Here is a 19,860-nt window from a genome sequence, read left to right as displayed (position 1 = left end):
TGATACCCTGTTCACCCCCCATTCTTCATTTTTAGAAAATAAAATGCACTAATTGCAGTAACAGCAACATCACATGTAGTAAGCACTGTACTGGAAGGCACAATGGCAATGCTCTGTTCTGCTGGTGTAAACAAAACTGGATGGAACAACCCACAAAGGACTGTGCTTAGGTAAATATTCTGTCATTCTGTCTAATGGGCTCACAACAACTACAAAAGAAATGAATGAATTTGTGTTTACCTGGTTGCGACAATGCTGGTGTTTCCTTTGAGGTATATCCCACAATTGCCACTTTTTCAGAGCCAACATTAATTATCACATAGGGCAAGTAAAGTCCACTTATTTTTGAAGCTAACGTCGCATCTGGCTTAATATTAGCACTCACTACTTTGCAGGTCACATTCTTCAGAAAAGGGTCGATTAATCCTTCTGGTCCATTGTCAAATTCATGGTTTCCCAAAGCCTAACGGTTAATTGGAAGAGCAAGAACAACAACAATAAAAACTTCATAACAATAATCTCATACCTCGGCTTTCTTAATATAGGATTTACAGGTTGAAAATTACAGATTATTTGAAATTTGCAATTTTAAACAAAGTTAATGAATTCTTAAATCAATGCATCAAACTTCACCCTCATTTGCACTTAATTCATATAGATTACAGGCGCTTAAATGCCCAATCCCCAGTTGTACAGTTTTGGAAATGGATTATACTCCAGGCCACGGCATTTTTATCACAGGACATTAAAAAGAAAGCATGGAAATGTACTCCCAAAATTGCTGCCAAAAGTTAATTTAGCAATATAAGAGAAAACTTGTAAACTGAAAAAAGTCTGGGAGCAGGTTCTGGGAAAGTCAGCTCTTCAGTTAAAACTCAAACAGCACTGCCCTTTCCATGATTTCCCAAAGGGTCTTTCTCATTGTTCCCATCTGTAGATGCATTTGTATAAACCTACCCACGCTCTTTATACTTTATACTGTATACAGTAATAGAATAGTAATCTCCTCCAGCACATGACCTGACTCATGTTTTCCACCTATGGGAGCCAGACCTCTCACACCAAAAAGCAGCACAGGCACCAGTGGAAACTCACACTGGAGAAGGCTCAGATGTAAACACAGAGGGGTCGACTTGCAGATGTAACCATTTCTAACCAGTTCCGATCCCGCAAATCCCCGAGTTCTGATCGGCTCAGAAGTTCACAGGCGTCCCAGCATCTTGTGTAAGGGCACGTGCTCACCGTCCACAGTGCGTGACGGAGCGTGAGCCGGACTCCTGCAGCTCCCTCACAGCGTCTGTGTCTCACAGAGACCACAGCGCGACTCTCATTATGGGGTTTTTTTCTATGCACAAATTAGATATTACAATACAGGGTATATTCACACTTACTTATTGAAGCCTGTAAGGCAACAAGGGAATAAACATAAACAAAAATAATTCTCTAAAAGATAGTTATTTTACTGCAATACCTTTTTACCTTTTACATGTTACAACATTTTTCATTCGGCAACCACAGTTCTATTTCACTTGAGCAGCGCGTCACTCAGAATCATCTTCAGCACCGGTACAAGAGTCCTAATAAAATGCCCTATCGTGATTATCTACAGCAGTTCAAAGCTCAACTGTTTGTTTTTTTATGACAATCTTCTGCTGTTGTCTAGACATCGGCTTTTGTTGTGTTTAGAGGTAGATTTCGCAAAACCATACCCTTTCCATAATTATCTTTCGGCAGCGTACAGTAGCTGTGTTCTAACAGCTTGTTATTTTTTCAGGTTTTAGACTTAAGAGCAGAAAACAGACCGAAGCGTCTCGTCGCTGAAGGTATGTTGACTTTATAAGAGTTTGTGAATGTTTAGAAGTTTCTCTCTTTCTCGGGCTCTTTCTTTGGCTGCAATCCGCTAACTTAGTTTTGTACAAGTCCACATTTGTGTCCTTTAAATACATCAAAATAAAACAGTATATTAAGTATGATCAGCTTCTGTTCTTAGTATTCAGGTCTGTAAAATCGTTCACAGCAGAAAAAGCACATACAGCACATTAAAATGCCCTAAAACCCAGTAAGACGCATGGAAACGTCTGATTTAAAATGCAGTACAATTAAATTTTATTCATTCCACGATCAGTCTCAGAGAGACTAGTATTCACTACACTGCCTTCCTGATTGTCATTTTTTACTTTTTATGATTCAACCATTTGACTACTGATACTATCAATGCTGAAAACTGGTGATGATGCAGACAGTTTTGTGGTATCGTTACGCATTAAAATAGTCATAACATAATAACTCAGTATTTTATTTTTCTCACAAAAAAAAGGCGTTATGAAACGTGGAATGGGTAACTTTCTCACCATCGCATCGTATTTCAGCAAGTTCATAAAATAAGCCGCTTCTGCTCCTTTGTAGAAGTTAAACCACACGGTGCCCTGATACTGGTCGCCTGCATCCAGCAGCAGCACGTTCTGCCCCGTGTTCCTGATCTCGGCGATTTTGGTAAAGCGCCTGGCCACCCCAGCAAAGCACTTTCGCCGGTCGCCGGTACAAGCCCCCGAGTCCACGTTCGTCTCCTCCACTCTGGCGTGCACGTCGTTGGTGTGAAGCAGGGTGAGCTCGAACCCAGCCACGGCGCACAGGCAGCCGGCTGCGCCCAGGAAAACGCAAACTAAAGCGGTCGCCCGCCGCTGTCCTGCCGACCTTCCCATCCCAGTGCTAGTAATCAGGCATTTCACGCAGAATGGACGAACTACAGTATGAGTCGTCGACCTCAATCGCCAAACCCGGCTGCGCAAAAAGTAGGCGTCGGCAGAGAAAAAGGTCCGCGGGACGCGCGGGTTTAACGTGTGCTTTCTCTTAAGCGCTGTGAATGACAAGTCGCAATAGCCGAGTCCGAAGGCTGTGTCGAGCCTGTAAGAGCAGTACGAAGGTCGTTGCTTGTGGATAGTACAGGGACATGGAAACGTGGTCAAGTGTTAAACACTGGTGCGCATCACTCGGAACACGCGCGCGCGTGACACTGTAAATGCAGGCGTCTGCACAGCGCACGCGACTTCCTAGTAAGTGTTTTTAAAGTTAATGCGTCATGTATCAGGACTCCCCTGTCGGACCGCGTAACTCCCCCACATTACATCTGTGGCAGGCATCATCAATCAAATTGTAGTTGTTTAGGTATATGTAAACTACGCCATTAGAGAATTCCTTCTCCCACACATACAGTAGTTCTAAAGTAGTTTTCCAGAGGGTTTGACACACGTGAGTTATTATTCAGTATCTCATAGCGTCCTCGAAATATGTTAAGATAATAAAGCTTTTAATTATTTAGGACTTGTAGAACTTTGATAATGAGTAGGACCAAAAAGATGCGTAATCTTTGACTTTTCTCATTTCAATTTTATCCTGAGAAGGTACTTGAAATTTATTACAGATTTTTTTTTCCTCACAGTTTTCTACCAAAAATCACTCAAGAAAGAGGTTGTACCCATTGACTGGAAAATTGCTAAAGTAGCACCCATCCAAAAACAGGAAGACAGAACTGAATGTAGCAATTATAGGCCAAGTCTTACTTCTGTTACATCTAAAGTTACAGAACTAAGAAGATGTAAGGTAAATTCAAAAAGATTAAGAAGAAATTCAGGAATGGGCAGATGATTTTTAATGTTGACAAGTGCAGCCTTTTCATGCAAATATGAGAAACATAATGTAGTGTCACAGTGAGGTGACCATTCAAACAATAATTAACATAACATCACTTTATTAACCCTTTACAATTTCTTGCATTAGGAATTATCTTTTCACATACCCCAGCTTGCTCTCCATGAGACACACAGATAGGGAGAGAGCCTGGGGTCAGAGCACAGGAGCAGTTGGGTTTAAGGGCCTTGCTCAGGAGCCCAACAGGGTAGGATTCCTCTGCCAGCTGCAGGATTTGAACCAGCAACCTTCCAGCCACAGGCACAGATCCATAACCACGGCTCTACTCTACATTATTACCTGCCTCCTATACGACTACGCCACCTAGCAATACAAACGGGGTGCTAGGCCCCCTCTACTTAACGATAGCTTCTGTTCGTCCCAGAATCCCAAATGCGCACACAGACCAGCAACAAGCAAGTATCATATAAGTATATATAAGTGCCCTGTTTATTTTCTAAGTACGTCAACATTTGCTATCACCCCACGACATAAAGAAAACAGCATTTGCAGCAATGAAAGGGGCTTCCAAGGGTTATAATAAATTCATGAGGGTCATCTATCCTTTTAGGTGATGAGGAGAGGGCATTAGAAATCTTTGTGTTACAGAGGACAGCTACGCACAGAAAGAGTCCAATTTCCCCAGTCTCCATTTGGGCTATATCAGGAGTCCTCCTTGAAGCTGCACTATGTTCCCCTTGGTTCAGATCGACTCACCTGGCCAGTTGCTTTGCTCCTTGCCTCCAAGTATCAAACATCTCTGCGCAGTGCCTCCGTTCCTCTGCCAATGACTCCCTTAGTCTGCAGGTCCTGGGCCAATCTCCCCTTGCCGTCTCACGGGCTGCAGCTTGCCTGTCTCCCGTCATGGGGCTCAGGAGGAGAGAGCGCTCCCTCAGTTCAGGCTCAGATCTTTTTATCCCTTCTTGAACTTGAACTTGAACTTTATTGCCATATGTAACCGGTACCGGTACAATGGAATTCTTACAGAAAGTCTCTCGATTGTAAAACAAGTGTAAAAAACAAAACAAAGTGCAAACAGTGCATCAAGACAATAGACAAACAAACAGTAGACAATGTGCAAGTAAACATGTAGACAGTTTGAATGTAAACAAACAGACATGTAAACAATGACTGGAGATGTGCAATAGATAAGAAATCATAAAGAGGTAGATGGTGATAGGTGTGGTCCGAGGGGGATGGCTAAATGTGTTCGCCAATCTCACTGCTTGTGGATAGAAGCTATTGAAGAATCTGGTGGTCAGTGTCCGTATGCTCTTATATCTCTTGCCTGAGGGCAGTGGGGTGAAGAGCTCATGCCCGGGGTGGTGACTGTCCTCTGTGATGGCCAGAATTCTACCACGGCAGCGGTCCTCATAGAGCTGTTTAATCTCGGTGAGACTGCAGCCGATGATCTTCTGGGCCATATTGACCATTCTCTGCAGTGCCTTTCTTTCTCGCGAAGAGGTGTTGCCATACCACACGGTGATCCCGCTGGTGAGGATCACCGTGTGGTATGGCAACACCTCTTCGTGAGAAAGAAAGCCACTCCCCCTCAGGGGCTTTCCCATTGTCTCTGTCAGTGGCGGGTGTGCTCAGGACGTCACGAGGAGGGAGCTTGGGCCGTTTGAGAACTGGGAGTCCTTAGGTGTGATGGGCACTTATCTTCCCTTGCTTTACTGCTCCCACCTTCCGCCCCTGGTCTGGTGCAAACTGGCTCAGCAACCCCTCACATCTCCGTGCGTCGGCACCTAATTACTTCCTGTCTGGATGACCTGGGTGTAAAAAATTGTTACGAATTGTTCCCCGACCCACTGTCTGCGTTCGAGAGCCATTGATACAATCCTGGCCATCGACACAACCCAATTAATCACAGTCTGTTACTGCTTCAACGGCTCACATCCTGCGACAGTAGCACAGACAATAAACACACAGAAGAGTGGGAATGGAAGAATGGAGTCTTTTATTAAATACTACAGTGTAAATTCATTATTCAAGGCTTTTTTCCAAAATAATGTTTATTTCACAAAAAAACATCTCACAATCAGTACACACTCTAATAAAACATTAAACTAACCAGCCAGCACCTATATCACCCTGCAACTCACAACTGGCAGCCCACTGAAGCTCAGCAGGTGTGAGCCTGGTCAGTACCTGGATGGGAGACCTCCTGGGGAAAAACTAAGGCTGCTGCTGAAAGAGGTGTTAGTGGGGCCAACAGAGGGTGCTCACCCTGTGGTCTATGTGGGTACTTATGCCCCAGTATAGTGACGGGGACACTATACTGTAAAAAACACACTGTCCTTCGGATGAGATGTAAAACCAAGGTCCTGACTCTCTGTGGTCATTAAAAATCCCAGGGTGTTTCTCGAAAAGAGTAGGGGTGTAACCCTGACGTCCTGGCCAAATTTCCCATTGGCCCTTACCAATCATGGCCTCCTAATAATCCTCATCTCTGAACTGGCTTCATCGCACTGCTCTCCTCCCCACTGATAGCTGATGTGTGGGGAGTGTACTGGTGCACTATGGCTGCTGTCACATCATCCAGGTGGGGCTGCACACTGGTGGTGGAGGGGAGTCCCCATTACCTGTAAAGCGCTTTGAGTGGAGTGTCCAGAAAAGCGCTATATAAGTGTAAGCAATAATAATAATAACCAATGAAAAACCTTCTCAATCAGGTGATTGTCCTTTATTAATCAGAGCAAGTGGAGGCTTGGGCTGGATTTGCACAAGCCAGCAGCAAAAACAAGTGACAGAAGCCACGCAGGCCAGGGTGGGAACCTGAGTTCACAAGAAAAAATCCTTATTTTTTTCTATCAAAATAAACTATTTCACAGAAAACATCTCGCAAGAAGTATATGTTCTAGTAATACATTACACTCTAATCAATTAAAAAGTTTCTTAAATAGGGTGATTGTTCTCTGTCAATCAATCAGAGCAAGTGGATGATCAGGCCAAATTTGCACAATGAAAGAGTCCCTCCAAGCCCTACCACTTTTGCTTTTGGCCATGCCATTTCCCTGTCCTGGCTCTGAAACTGCGGAGCAGGAGCTCAGTGAACAGGGATTTGCACTTTAGTCCTTGTACAGGGCCCAAAGTCCATTCCAGCACCCCCTCACAGTCCCTTTTTATTCAATTTTTATTTTATTCTCACCAGCCAGCAGCAAAAACAAGTGACAGAAGCCACGCAGGTCAGGGTGGGAACCTGAGTTCACAGACCTGGATGGGGAACATGGGACAGTCCCACAAGCGTACACTCACATACCATGTACACAAACCAGTGTCCCTTCCCTCCCCGAGTTCCTTGAGTTAGAAATTTCCCTGCTAGTTCCCCACTATCCCAGACAAGTTCCCATCTATCCCAGCATGCTTTCCTGGAGCTGACATCACCAGCCCCACGACTTGTCTGCTTGGTGCCCCATCACTGCCTTGATGAGGGTGCTACACTGCCTCCCCCAACAGTCAGACGTCCCACTAAATCTGAACAGCCCCTCAAGGATATAGTTGCAGGCCAAGAGTGTCTGAGGGGGTCGACAAGCGCGCTTGCTCCTCCCGAGGATGGGCGGCAACATGTTCTTCTCTCCCCTGCCTGGCTGCCCTGGCTTGCCACTGTCTTTGCAGACCACCGGTGGAGCCAGCTCTCTCCCGGGATGATAGGAATCATGTCTGTCCCAGTGGAACATCACCACACGACCCCCTGGGTCTCCAACCAGACTCGGCAGCACACTTCACCCACTGAGTCCAACACCTCACAGGAGCCCTCCCATGTTAGAGACAGTTTTGGGGTGAACCCTTTCCACTGCCGGGGGCTGTACACCAAAAAAGGTCCCCAGGACTGTACATGGGCCCCTGGCAATGGGTGTCATAATGGCACTTCTGATGTGCGTCAGCCCGGGTGAAAGTGTGCACACAGACCATTGCTGGAGCTGCCTGATGTACTCCGGGCCAGCTGGGGAGGAAAGGCCGTCTCCTGGTGGTGTCCCGAATGCCAGGTCCACTGGGGGTGTAAATTGCTCTCTACAGCATCAAGGAGGTTGGTGCACACCTCGTGGACCTGTGGGTAGCTGTCCTGTAGGCCCATGGTACCGCGGCAGTCCGCTGGTTCCGAGACGCAAGAATAGCCAGTGGGGCAGAGAGAGTGTGGTGAGAAGAGTTTCAGCAGGTTTGTGGAGTTAATGCATGTTTTCTGAACTGGTGAATGTGTAGAAATGAAGAATACAGCCAATTGATATGCAAAAAAACCCCAACAGGTTTGACTTCTTATTCACTAAATCAGCTAATTTAAGTCATTAAAAGGTGTGTAATGGAATAAAACCTAGAAGATAATACACCTCTTGAAAATGGCCTACGTATGTTGTAGGCAATGTGAGGAAGCAGTAAACAACTTAAACAGCATGTTTTATCTGGTACAAGAGATGCTGGCTAGGTCACTTGGCCTCTCAGAATCACTCCTCAGTGCTTGTGAGCACTCCCTATCAAAGACTGGCATATAATCTAGGCTACAGTCCAGGCTTTCTGGGACAGGCTCCAGGGTGCCATGACCCCTGCCTGGAATGTGGCTTTCTGATAATGGAAGGATGGATGCCTGGATATCACGCTGCCTTCGTATTGAAAATGAAAATACACCATTTTGGTTGCTGAGCCTTCTTCTCATGCTCACTTCCTCGCCTGTGTGCCCAATCCCACCTCCTCTGATCTCGATTCTGCTACACCATATCTTCTCTCATACCCAAGTAAGGCTCAGCAGCTGAATCGCCGTGCTCCTCCTTTCCATTTCTCAGCGTGGAATTTACCTCCACTTGTTCCTTCCCGGCCAACACCCACCGAGCATCTTGTTTTAATTTCCCATAGTTTCAGCTGTCCAGATCCTAATGTAAATAAACCATAAGGCTCTGAATAATGCGCTACCCCTCCCATTTTAACAGAGATGGTAAAGTAATAGTTCCAACTTGTTGGGGCAGAAGCCAAATGTTACAACGCTTAATGACGTCATGGAAGAAAGGTGTTAGCAATTATGAATGCTGAAAATAAGGACCCTGTGCAGGGCTCAAGGAGGCTTATTCCCCGAGCAGTAATAGGAAATCCAAATAGAAAAGGCTACCCCCCCCCCAAAAAAAAGATACACAAGTCCTCATATCCAAAATCCAAAGGGCAGGCGATAGTCAAGACCGGGTAGAGACAATACAGCGAGGCAACCAATCCAAAAACGCAAAGGCAGAAAGAAACGTGGTCAGAATCGAGCGAGAGTCAGGAAGTAAGGAAGAGAACAAGCTGTAGAAGGAGGGTACGCGCACTAGGGAGTCCCAGAGAGAATCGGAAAGAGTGAACGATGGTGAGGGAAAAGAGGAGGGTTAGAGTAGTGACGGGAGTGACAGGCGATGGGCAGGTCAGTTGCGGCGTGAGCGTCTGTTTAAGTGGGTGCGCGTGGGAATGTGACGGCGTTTGTGAGCGCGTGCGGAATGCGTGACAAAAGGAGCCTCAGGGGGGAATGTAATTAATTTAATCAATCTACTAATATAATTCTTTATGTTCATATCGGAATAAACATGAAGTGAAAGCAAAAGGCGGAAGCAATTGAATCCAATTTGACACTTGTCAAATTTAAAACTAGTGAAAGATTTCAGATTTGGTTTGATTTTAAAATTCAGTTACAGGTATGTCAGAGCCTGTAATCAATACTGTATGTAACTTAAAGCTAATGACAGATATAAGAATAAGTTCTTAATAGTTTTAGATTTTTTTTACTATACTATATCCTTAAAATTAAATATTGACATAAGCTTCATTTTCTTATCAATTCTCCATTTTATTGCTTCATGATCTTCTGGAACACAGTTTTTAAGAATTAAGGAATATAAAAGTGTAAGATGTGCGGAGAAGGTATTCATTAGGTTCTCAAAGTAAGAGGAAGAAATTAATCTCCAATTAGATCAAGCAGAGAGCTTGTCACATGTTGCAACGCACAGAAAGCATAAAGCCACGGTTTCCTTTGAGACTGGCAGGTTTCAAAATTAACATTACGTGAATGCATTCGGATGGTAAAGATAGTACAGATATAAAGCTAACATGGTGCTTTAAGTAGACATAGTAATTCATCATTTGTTTATTGTAACATGAATGCTAATTCTGTGAAATATGCAAGCACACTTTTGCTAGTTATGCAAGGCTATCAGAAAAGATGAAGCGCTGCCAACCTCAACTGATCAAGGCGCTCTGCTGAGAGCTGTGGAATTAGGCCACATTTTGCAAATGCAAAAGCTTTTATGTTGTAACAGGATTTTTTTTTCACATTTTTCCAGTTAGCTAGTTTAAAGAAAAACTGGGGGTAAGGAGTAACTGTCACCGTGAAAGAAAAGTGCATGACCCTACCCATATACAGTACCTTACAGATGTGACCAGAAAAATGTGCAATTTAATGCAGAATTGTTTGACTTTATTGAATAAATCTCTCCCTCTCTCTCAATTTCTCTCTGGTTTTATCTGTTTCTGATCATTTTCCTTGAGGGGAAGTAAAGGACAGGAGATGATCTTGCACTAACAGGAAAAGAGAATTTTTCAGAACTGAAATTCAAAACTTACAAAAGTTCCCAGAAAACACTTGTGAAGCTGCTCACATTTCTGTTTGCCTTCTTCCCCTTTATGAAGTTTTCTGCAGTACTAAATTTGGCAAACCAAATCACCCACTAGTCTAGACTAGAGTCACCCACTATTACCATGTAAGGTCATCTTTCTACCTTACTGTAAGTCAATTCTTTTCCTTTGAGCAATCTACTGACTTTATCATTTGCTACTGGATAATTGCTATCATTGCTTTGGAATAACGCCTTTGGAGAATCACAAAGCTGCAAGAGGTGTTTCCAAAGGACATGATAAATGTATGGTAACAGCACTTAACAAGAGTCCAATGTCCTTCTAATGTAGGTAGTGTGAATCTTACAAAGCTATGCTTCATGCCTCAGCTGAATACTGTTGTTCGGAAGTGGTTAATAACAGTGGCTAACAACCAAAGGTGTTGCTTCACTGATCTTGCCTGTGAGAGAGGGAAGTTGATATGACCAAGTCGACATTTGTCATATTCTTGAAAAAAAATACAACTGTTGTGTCTAATATGTACTATTTAGGTAATTGTGGTCCATCTGAATATTGTAACCTTTTTTGACCTGAATTTCTGTGTTTGTGTAAAACATAAGAGGTACTCATATTTTGGAGGACTACTTCCTTTGATAGAAATATAACTCAAAATCTGGAAAACTGGAAATTTATTGGAGAAGAAATTTTAGAGGGACTGTAGTGGGACTTAGGAATCCCAACAGGTCACTCTACAACTATGTGAAATCTATCCAAATTGAACTACTGCAATATTTTCAAAATATGTCATTTATATCAGGATGAGAAGCAAGCAGAGACCAAGGAATTAGCAAGAAACAAGACTCGCATTTGATTAATAATTCAGTTCTGATGTTATACAGTATGGTTGTCAAATTGCTGATACAAGTTTTGTATATGTTGTTTTATTAGATTCATACTGTACAATTATCAGTTTCATACATTTTTCAGGAACACGGAGTGAGGTGCATTCATAGAATCACGTGGTAAAACTCAAAAATAAATTATTTTTCCCATTCATGCCAAGGAAAACTTTGCTCCTTGGATGTACACCAAGTATGATATTTTTAGTGGCACACAATTCACATTGTGTTCTTTGGGAGACCAGCGTCCATCTCAATTCTGGTGTTCGTCTTTTGACTTGTCCCTCCAGGCAAGAAGCCCAGATTCCAAGACTGTTTCTACAGGCGGAACTTTGAAGTCGTGACAGCTCACAAAGGGTTAAATGCACAGCACTGCTGTGTATTCCATTAGATCCACACTTCAAATTCTGCATAATGCTTCATGAGTTGCTGGTTTGGACTACTGCCTTGACACCGTTTGAGGAGCAAGCCCTCCATTCAAGTAATAAATGAGAAACCGAATCTGTCTTTCCTTTGCTGCACAGAAGAATCCACTTTTGTAACACTGTAGAAATCTGTTCAATAAACCTGGCATGAGCCAATCAACTGATTGGGCAGTATAGAATAGGTACAGTGTACTCACAGCCTGGGTCTACAAGCTTAGAGTTTGAAACCTTGCTTAACTGTACTGTTATATTATGTACACGGTAATTATAATACTGTACATACTTATCTCCGGTGGCCACAGCTCAGAAATGTAGGAGACTGAGGAAGAGGAAGACATTTGGGTTTTATATATTAGAAACATAAATTTTAGTAAGTCTGGTTAACTACTTCATTTTTGCCTGGACAACTGATTGCATGAAGTGCAAGGCAGTGACATGTCAAAAAATAAATAAACAATATGTACATATGTATGCACGTGTACATATGGCAATACATCACTCTACTCTACTGTATACAGTATGAGCTCAAAAAGAAGTTATGATTCACAGCTTTATGGTTAGTAATGGATATTTGTCCTTTAATATGTGGCATAAGTAGATCTGCTTTTTCGTGCTCTAAGTCCTGGCCTTTGATGTGGAGGAGACATTGATCTGCTTTGTCCTATTTATGCTATGTTTATGGGTGTTTGTCCTGTCTTTTGCTATGTAGCCTAAGTTGCTGGAGCTGCTTAAGCAACTCAGCTGTACTGTATCTAAGCATAACCTGTGGTGAAGATCCCAGCAATACTGTCCACAATGTGGTTAAATACTGTTGTAATATTGCAAGGGTGGCTATGTGGGTGGAGTGGTGGTACTGTGGCTGGAAGGTTGCTAGTTCAAATCCCACAGCCGGCAGAGGAATCCTACTCTGCTGGGCCTCTGAGCAAGGCCCTTAGCCCCACCTGCTCCAGAGGTGCCAGATAAATGACTGACCCTAAACTTCTATCTCCTTGCCTGTGTGTCTCATGGAAAGCAAGCTGGGATATGTGAAAAAACAAATTCCTAATGCATGAAATTGTATATGGCTACTAAAAAGTGATCTTATCTTATTAAAGCAATTTTTACATTACATGACCCACTTCAGCTCACACACAGAGACACACACACTCACTCCAGAGCCAATTAACAAACATGCAAGCATACAAACTCCATGCAGACAGCACCCCAGGAATTGAACCCAGAGTCCCAGTGCTGTGAGGCAGCAATGTGAACCGCTGCACCACCATGCTTCCCTTCCTCATGAATATACCATGGTGATAATATAAATAATTGTATATTTTATCTGGATTTGCTCGGATTAAAATATCTACCAGGAACTGTCCAGCTTCCGTCAATCATTATTGCTCCATATTTTTAATTATTTTCTGTTTTACATTCAGTGGTATGGTATTAATAGTGGTACTAAAGTAGTGGTGTAGTGTGAAATTCAGTACAAACAGATATGAAATGTTTACACTTTTAGCAATACTTCTTGACTATCATTCTTTTGGAAGTGCCTCTCGTTGCAAAATATTTTTATCATTTTATATTCCACAATATTTTATAGAGATATGCCTTTTCTTCAATGAAATCTCTGTCAGCTCTTTTTTGTAGCTGTTCATCAATGTCAGAGAAGCTTTTAGAAGCATAAATCTATGTCAGTCTGTAAAAAGTCCCCTTCATTTCTAACACACTTCAGCTCAACAGGTTGATAAATGACATCTTCATTTCCCATTTAATTCAAAAAGAATTAACAGACTGAGTCCAAGTATATGTATTCCCTACAAATCTCAGATAAAAACTCTATAAATTCCACAGTCCATCATTAATTCTAATTACACAGCTAAAGATGGAGTTTTGATTGAATGAGATTTAAACATCAAAAAACCTTTAGTAGGATTTCACTGTGACTGGCATTGTTAGTTTCACGTGACGTTAGACATTGTGTCAGTAGAATGCATTGCACAGCCCTCCTACATCCAGCAAAATTGTGTAATAAATAAATGTTCTGTAAGAAGTAAATTTGTGTTGTGTTTGTTGCCTTGTTAACAAAGGAAGTTAAAAGTTCTTCTTTGAACACAGAAGTGGTAAAAATAAGGAAGTTGCAGATGAAGTGGCAAAAGTGAAAAAAGTTAATGTTTTAACATCAAGAAGAGTAATGTAGGGGGCTTAGCTGCTTGATCTTCAGAGCTGGAGTCCTCAGACACTGACCTTCTGCAAGAGGGAGCTGTCAAGGAGAGTGGATGAATGGAAGAATAATGTGTATATTGTATCTTTAATCCTTTAACATTCACACATGGAAACAGGATTTCTATAAAAAATGGCATATTTCTTCAGATGATATATCACTGAGCTAAATCTGAGTAAAGAACTCACAATTGTCCCATACAGCACAGTAACACCTCACAATAAACATGTTTGCCCAACTAAGCTGACAGACACAGGATGAGGTTTTGTTGGTGGGGAAAACATTTTTTTTACATAATGTTCCCTTTGGCCTTGGATGTGTTGCCAGTTTATCGTAAGGACCAGTCATTTGTTGTTTCTCCTTATTTCAGTGAAATAGTAACCAGCCTTTCATACATATGTACATTACCTTGCAAAAGTATTCACTGACTTCCAATAATGTCCCAGTTAGTAGAATTCCAAATGAATTACACATATTTAAGTGAATTTTTTTCATCAAAATATTGTAGCGCCTTCGCCCGGTGGTGAGGAGGAAGTGCACCTTGGCACTGAGGGTACCGCAAAGCAGCCTGGGAGCTGTAGCTGGGGGGAGTCCGAGGGTCCGCACGATGACCAGCAGCTGACCCTGCTCATGTAAATAGACCTATGTTAGTTTAAGTGTTCTGTGAAGCTTAGTAAGTGTGTAGTCTCTTAACGAGTTACCACCCTAAACCTGTGTACGGGTTCTGTCAGTCCCCTGATGTGAGTGTAAAGCCTGTGGTTGGTGTAAAGGAAAATAAAAGCTGCTGTTTGTTTCTCTACTTTTTGTCTGCTTGTCCTTTGTCCTGTATGAACCCATAAACGCTACAACATGAATGCTCAAACTGAAAACTTCCATTAGTAGAAAAAATAAAAATTAAAAATTAAAATGACATAAAATACATCAGTACTCACCTGAGTCTCTACTCAAAGGAATACCTGTCAGAAGGTACAGCTGCAAGTCATATTGTGAAAGTTTCTACCAGCTTTGTGGACAGGGGTGGTACAATTGTTTCTATTGTACCACCAATTCTTCCTGTGTCTTGCTCAAGCTCTGTCATGTTGGTTGGGCAGTTGTCATGGGAGCCAGTCCTGACTCCCGTAAAGTGTGTTGTTTAGGACCCTATGCAGACGGTATAATCTGGAAGTGACTGGAGAAGGACAACAGGGAAAACACAGCTGGAACAGGACGGGATGACAGACAGGGGGGTGGTGACGGCAGTGATCCGGGTGCTCGGGGGGCGTGGCGAAGGCATACTTGTCCAAAACAGTCCAGGCAGGAAATCAGGGCGGAGTCCAAAATCCAATAGCCGGGAGGCCCATCCGAGACAAACACGAGGAACAGGGAACTTGGAACCAGGAGTTAAAATCATAGCGGAGCCAGGCGCTCCGAGCCCCAGACTCAGACGGTCAGGATGGCGGGGTGAAGCCTATACCATCGGGTCTCTCCTGGACCCGCTGGTAGGCGGGCTTCTGGGCGTCCGTCTCCCAGGGCTGAGCTCAGAGCTTCAGAGGCAGGAGGTTTAAATATTAAACGGGGAACAAGAGGCGGGTGAACGTAATACTGAAATGCAAAAGGGTCGGAGCGCCCTCTAGAGAAGGGATGACGATCGTGACATTATTACCATAGATTTTCTACCAGATTCAGGTCAGAACCTTGACTAGGCCAAACAAGGACATTCATTTTCTCCTCTCCAGTGTTAGCTATGGCCTTGTGCTTTGTGTCTATGTCGATGTCCTGTATATAAAATATAGAAGGAAACTGATAGGCATTAAAAATTAAACAATGGAGTATCGTCTCTAATTTCGTTTGTTGTGTTTTAAAAGTATTTGAACTCTTTCTCTAATCTGTTGGTCCTCTTCACTCAGTCAACAAGACAGAAACCACTTTGAAGATGTTGTAAACCCCAGCGCTAATATCACTACTGAGCCTTTAAGACCCCTGGCACAGCTTTACAGTTTGTCCAGCTGATCCTGAGGAAGACCGGTGCCATCATAAAAGACCCAGCTCATATCCTTCAACAGTCTCTTGAACTTTGGCCTCCAGGAAGATGTTTTTGCTGTCCACTGTGCAAGACAAACAGAACTAAATTTAACTTTGTTCCAGTCCTAGAGGCCACCAAGCTTGCAAACAATGACTGTAAAGACTTCGTACCAATATGGTGTCTGTTAGACAGAGCTCCCTCTACAGATGTGCATGTACTTGAATACCTTCTTAAATATTATACACTGCTACTTTCAATTACTTTTACGGTCAGTTTGCTGTTTTTATTTATGTATATATCATTTTTCTTAGCAATGTTGTTTTTTATTGTTACATGTTGAATGTTACACCACTTGCTACTTAAATTGTAACCCCTTGGGGATGAATAAACAATTTTTAATTGAATTGGATTTTTATCAGTATATATGTTCTTGCATTAGGCTGCAGTCACTCAAAACATACACAAGGTGGCAGGAAATGTATAAAAATGCATGATATAATCCACACAGTATATGAAAGGGTTTCTCAAAAGATACACAAGGTGGCAGACAGTTCTTGCCAACAGAACAATTCAACAAGCATTTATAGATACAATGTTTATCTTTATTAAAAAAACAAGATGCGATTAGATACCTGTTGATATGACAGTAGGTGTCTGATTTCTTTTAAGGGCCCCTTGGTTCCTAACTTGTAGGGGGTTACCACTGACACAGAGTGGTGGGGTGTTTTTGTATTTTATTGATTTTTTGTGAATGCGATGTTGTGGTTCTTATTTTCACACCATCATGACAAAACATTTAACCATTTATCAGTGAGCTTCAAGAGGGAAAAAAAGACAAACAAACGACATCTGTTAATGTCCCGTGCAGGCACTGCGGTTACTGGCGTGTCTCATGCAAGACTCTAATAAAAATTAAGAATCAGTAATTGTTTAGTACAATCATAATCTTTCATACTGCTGCGATGGCACAGAAAGCTTGCGCACTGCTGCAAAAGAAAAGAAAAGACACACAACATTTCAGCTGTGGAGACTTCTTCAGGAGTGTCAAACCTGACAAAAGGCTCTACAGCCAAAACATTTTGTCTCTTTTCTTTTCCTTTCAGCGTGGAATAAACCTTTACCTGTTCCTGTGCAGCCTACACTTGCCTTCTGCTGCTACCCACTTGAACTTCTTCAGTCTTTCACAGTGGATTCCTAACCATGTTGTCACGAAGCGTTTTTCAGACCCTGTGCAGACGGTAGAATCCGGAAGGGAGTGAAACAAACATGGGGAAAGCAGACTGGGATCGGGGCTGGAAAAAGACCAGGGGGGCGTGTCGACGGTGCGCTGGTTCTCGGGTGGGGGGGGAGGGTTGGTGTGGCCAAGGCAAACAAGTCCATGGGTGATCAGAAGTCCAGAGCAGGGTGGTCCATCCATGACAGACAAGACAGGAGTTAAAAGCTGGAGCGGGACCCGGCGAAGGGTTGGGGGAATAAAAAAGGGGTAACGAGGCCAGGCGCTCCAAGCCCCGGACCCAGATGGGCAGGAAGCCGTTGCTAAGCCTATGCCATCGAGCCTCTCCTGGACTCACTGGTAGGCGGGCTTCCGGACGTCCATCTTCCAAAGCTGAGCCTGCAATGGGGGGAGCGTCTGGCTTTTGTAGGGAGGGGCTGGAACAGGAGGCAGGTGCAAAAAATCGAGACAAACAAGAAAGAGCTGGAGCACCCTTAAGAGGAGGGGCTTATGATCGTGGCACATGTCCTCTGTTTTGTGTGCGTCTGATCTGGTTTGTAAAAACCTGTGTGCTTTGTGCCCTTCTTCCCAGCAGCTGTGTGTCATCATCTACAGAGCGAGGACAGGGAGCCACAATCCACAAGTGTCTAATGTTGTTGTCCGGTACAATGTCTAGAGGGCAATCTTAGAACAGGATATAGGTCAAATCTGTAATTGGCAGTTTTTAGGGAATTTCTTGGTTTGATATACTGCATGTATATTGTTTTTCTGTTCCTAGCTTCTAAAATGTACAGTCAAATTGTACAAAGAATTGTGCTTGCCTGAACTGAAGTCCAGGCCGGTGGTTAGAGAAGACTCTACTGTATATCAGTTAAGGCTGCCCTAAGTTAGGGCAGATGCATAGTTTTGGACTTTGCTGGACAGAATGTTATAATATGAGCAATTTTGGCAGTTTCATGCCTTTACCTATTTGGTTTTCTTAGGTGTCTACAGGAGGTTTTTCATTGGAGAAGCTACTCAGCAATTTACAGTTCTTGTTTTGGGGTCTTGTGATCTAAGACACATATACTGTAGGTATTTAAGCTTTTATGTAAAATAACTATGGCATTCTTTTTCCTGGACTGCACTTTTTACATCAGCCCTAACCACTGGGTTACCTTACCCCGGTTTTTCACAGTGAACATCTCACCTTAATTCAGGAAAGGGAAACTCCAGCTCCCAATCCCTAATCTCTCTCACCATCACTAGGGTGGCTGCAGAGGCTTTGTGATTTCTGTCCCAGACTCGCAGGAGTCAACAGGCCAGTGTCCAGTCCAACGCTTCTGGGGTTGCGGAAATCTCAAGATACTAAACATCCATGAACGAAAGGGCCAATTGACATCAGGGGAGGCAGCCACACACAGCTATCATCTTCCTGGCTCCTCTAGGAGCTGCAATTCAAGTTCTTTTCTGGAAAAAGAGGGGATGTGTCTCTCAAGTACTGTAGATAAATATTTCTCAAAATAAGTGAACGTCTAGACATTTTCAGACATTTTCACTCATACAGTATTTTAGGTTTTTGAAAATTCAAAACTAATTAATTATTAAGTACCCGCCAAATTCCTTTGCTCATATCCCTTTTTTTGGATTTCAGAACAACACCTTTAAACCATACAAATTATTTAATAAACCGCTGGACGACTTCAACCCCAATCAACCCTGCTACAGTATGTTGTTGGAGTCTGGACTTTTTGATGTGTTGCCAATAAACTGTCAAAGTGAATAACAGGACATCTTGTCCTCTGACGCTTAGTACAGGTGTTCTCTCTGTGCGGCGTTTCTCCCTTTTACAAACACCTTCAAAAACTGTATTGGATTGACTCAGTTAAGATTTTTAAATATGCAGATGATACTACTATTATTGGCCTCGTCTCTGATAATGATGAGGCTCCTTACCGACAGGTGATTAACTGGGGAACAGCCTGGTGTTCTGATAATGACCTTCAACTCAATGCATGAAGAATTAGGGAAATCATTATTGATTTTAGACATGTCCAGAACATAAAACTCCCCATTATCATTAATAATCATCCTGCACTGACTACAAATTCCTCAAAGTTTTTGGAACATACTGTACATAAGTAACAATTTTAAATGGAGCCCCAACACAGATCAAACAAATCATAGTGAAGAAGGCGCAGCAGAGGATGTACTTTCTTAGGCAACTTATGAAGCAGCAAATTTTTGGCAAATTCACAGCCATAATTCAAAATGTTTTGACAGCTTCCATCACTGTTTGGTATAGGAATTTGGACTGCTACACAAAAGGAAAATTGGAAAGGATATGAAGACAAAAGCCCGTGAACGACCTTCCATTTCATTCCTTTACACAAGCCATAATACACAATATTATTTCAGACCCTCTCATCCAGCTCTTCTCTTTGGAAAACCTTTCCTTTCAAGAACCACCTACTTCAACCTCAGCTTCTTTCTCACTGCCATATGAACTTTGAACTCTTCCCCCTTCAGCTGTTTAGCCCCTGTGAGCAGTCCTTTTACAATTCTGTTTGGTACGTGTAAGGTTAATGTTTACAGTATGCACAGTATGTGATTGCATTTTACTTGCCTCTTTTCAATTTGTATTCATATTTTTAATAAAGTATGTGATGTATGCCTGCTTCATCAGTTTGTATTGAAAGCAAATCCCACCAACTATGTCACTAAATAAAGAATAAAGAATAAAGAATAAAGAATAAAGAATAAAGAATAAAGAATAAAGAATAAGTTCCCTAGAACCTGAAATAATGGGTTGCTATGAGACTGCCGGAATGTAAATATCTTTTACTACTATTTTGTCTATGTTTGAAAGTCTTCATCTTTCC

The 19,860-nt window shown here is 42.5% G+C and overlaps 1 protein-coding gene across 1 annotated transcript in view; it reads right to left on the bottom strand.

Moving 5' to 3' along the window:
* nt5e (5'-nucleotidase, ecto (CD73)) overlaps nt 1-2,939 on the bottom strand; it is a 40,775-nt gene extending 37,836 nt beyond the window's left edge. The window contains exons 1-2 of the mRNA XM_088909402.1: nt 2,352-2,939; nt 241-463 (exon numbers count right to left, since the gene is read on the bottom strand). Coding sequence (XP_088765528.1) covers nt 241-463; nt 2,352-2,702 — 574 coding nt within the window. The 5' untranslated portion in view covers nt 2,703-2,939. The remainder of the gene's footprint in view (nt 1-240; nt 464-2,351) is intronic.
* Between the last annotated feature and the right edge of the window lie 16,921 nt (nt 2,940-19,860).

The sequence above is a fragment of the Atractosteus spatula genome, chromosome 2 (assembly GCF_055471065.1).
Source record: "Atractosteus spatula isolate fAtrSpa1 chromosome 2, fAtrSpa1.hap1, whole genome shotgun sequence".
Classification (NCBI taxonomy): Eukaryota; Metazoa; Chordata; class Actinopteri; order Semionotiformes; family Lepisosteidae; genus Atractosteus; species Atractosteus spatula.
The sequence above is the reverse complement of the archived record's forward strand: the minus strand, read 5'-3'. Positions and strand labels throughout refer to the sequence as shown.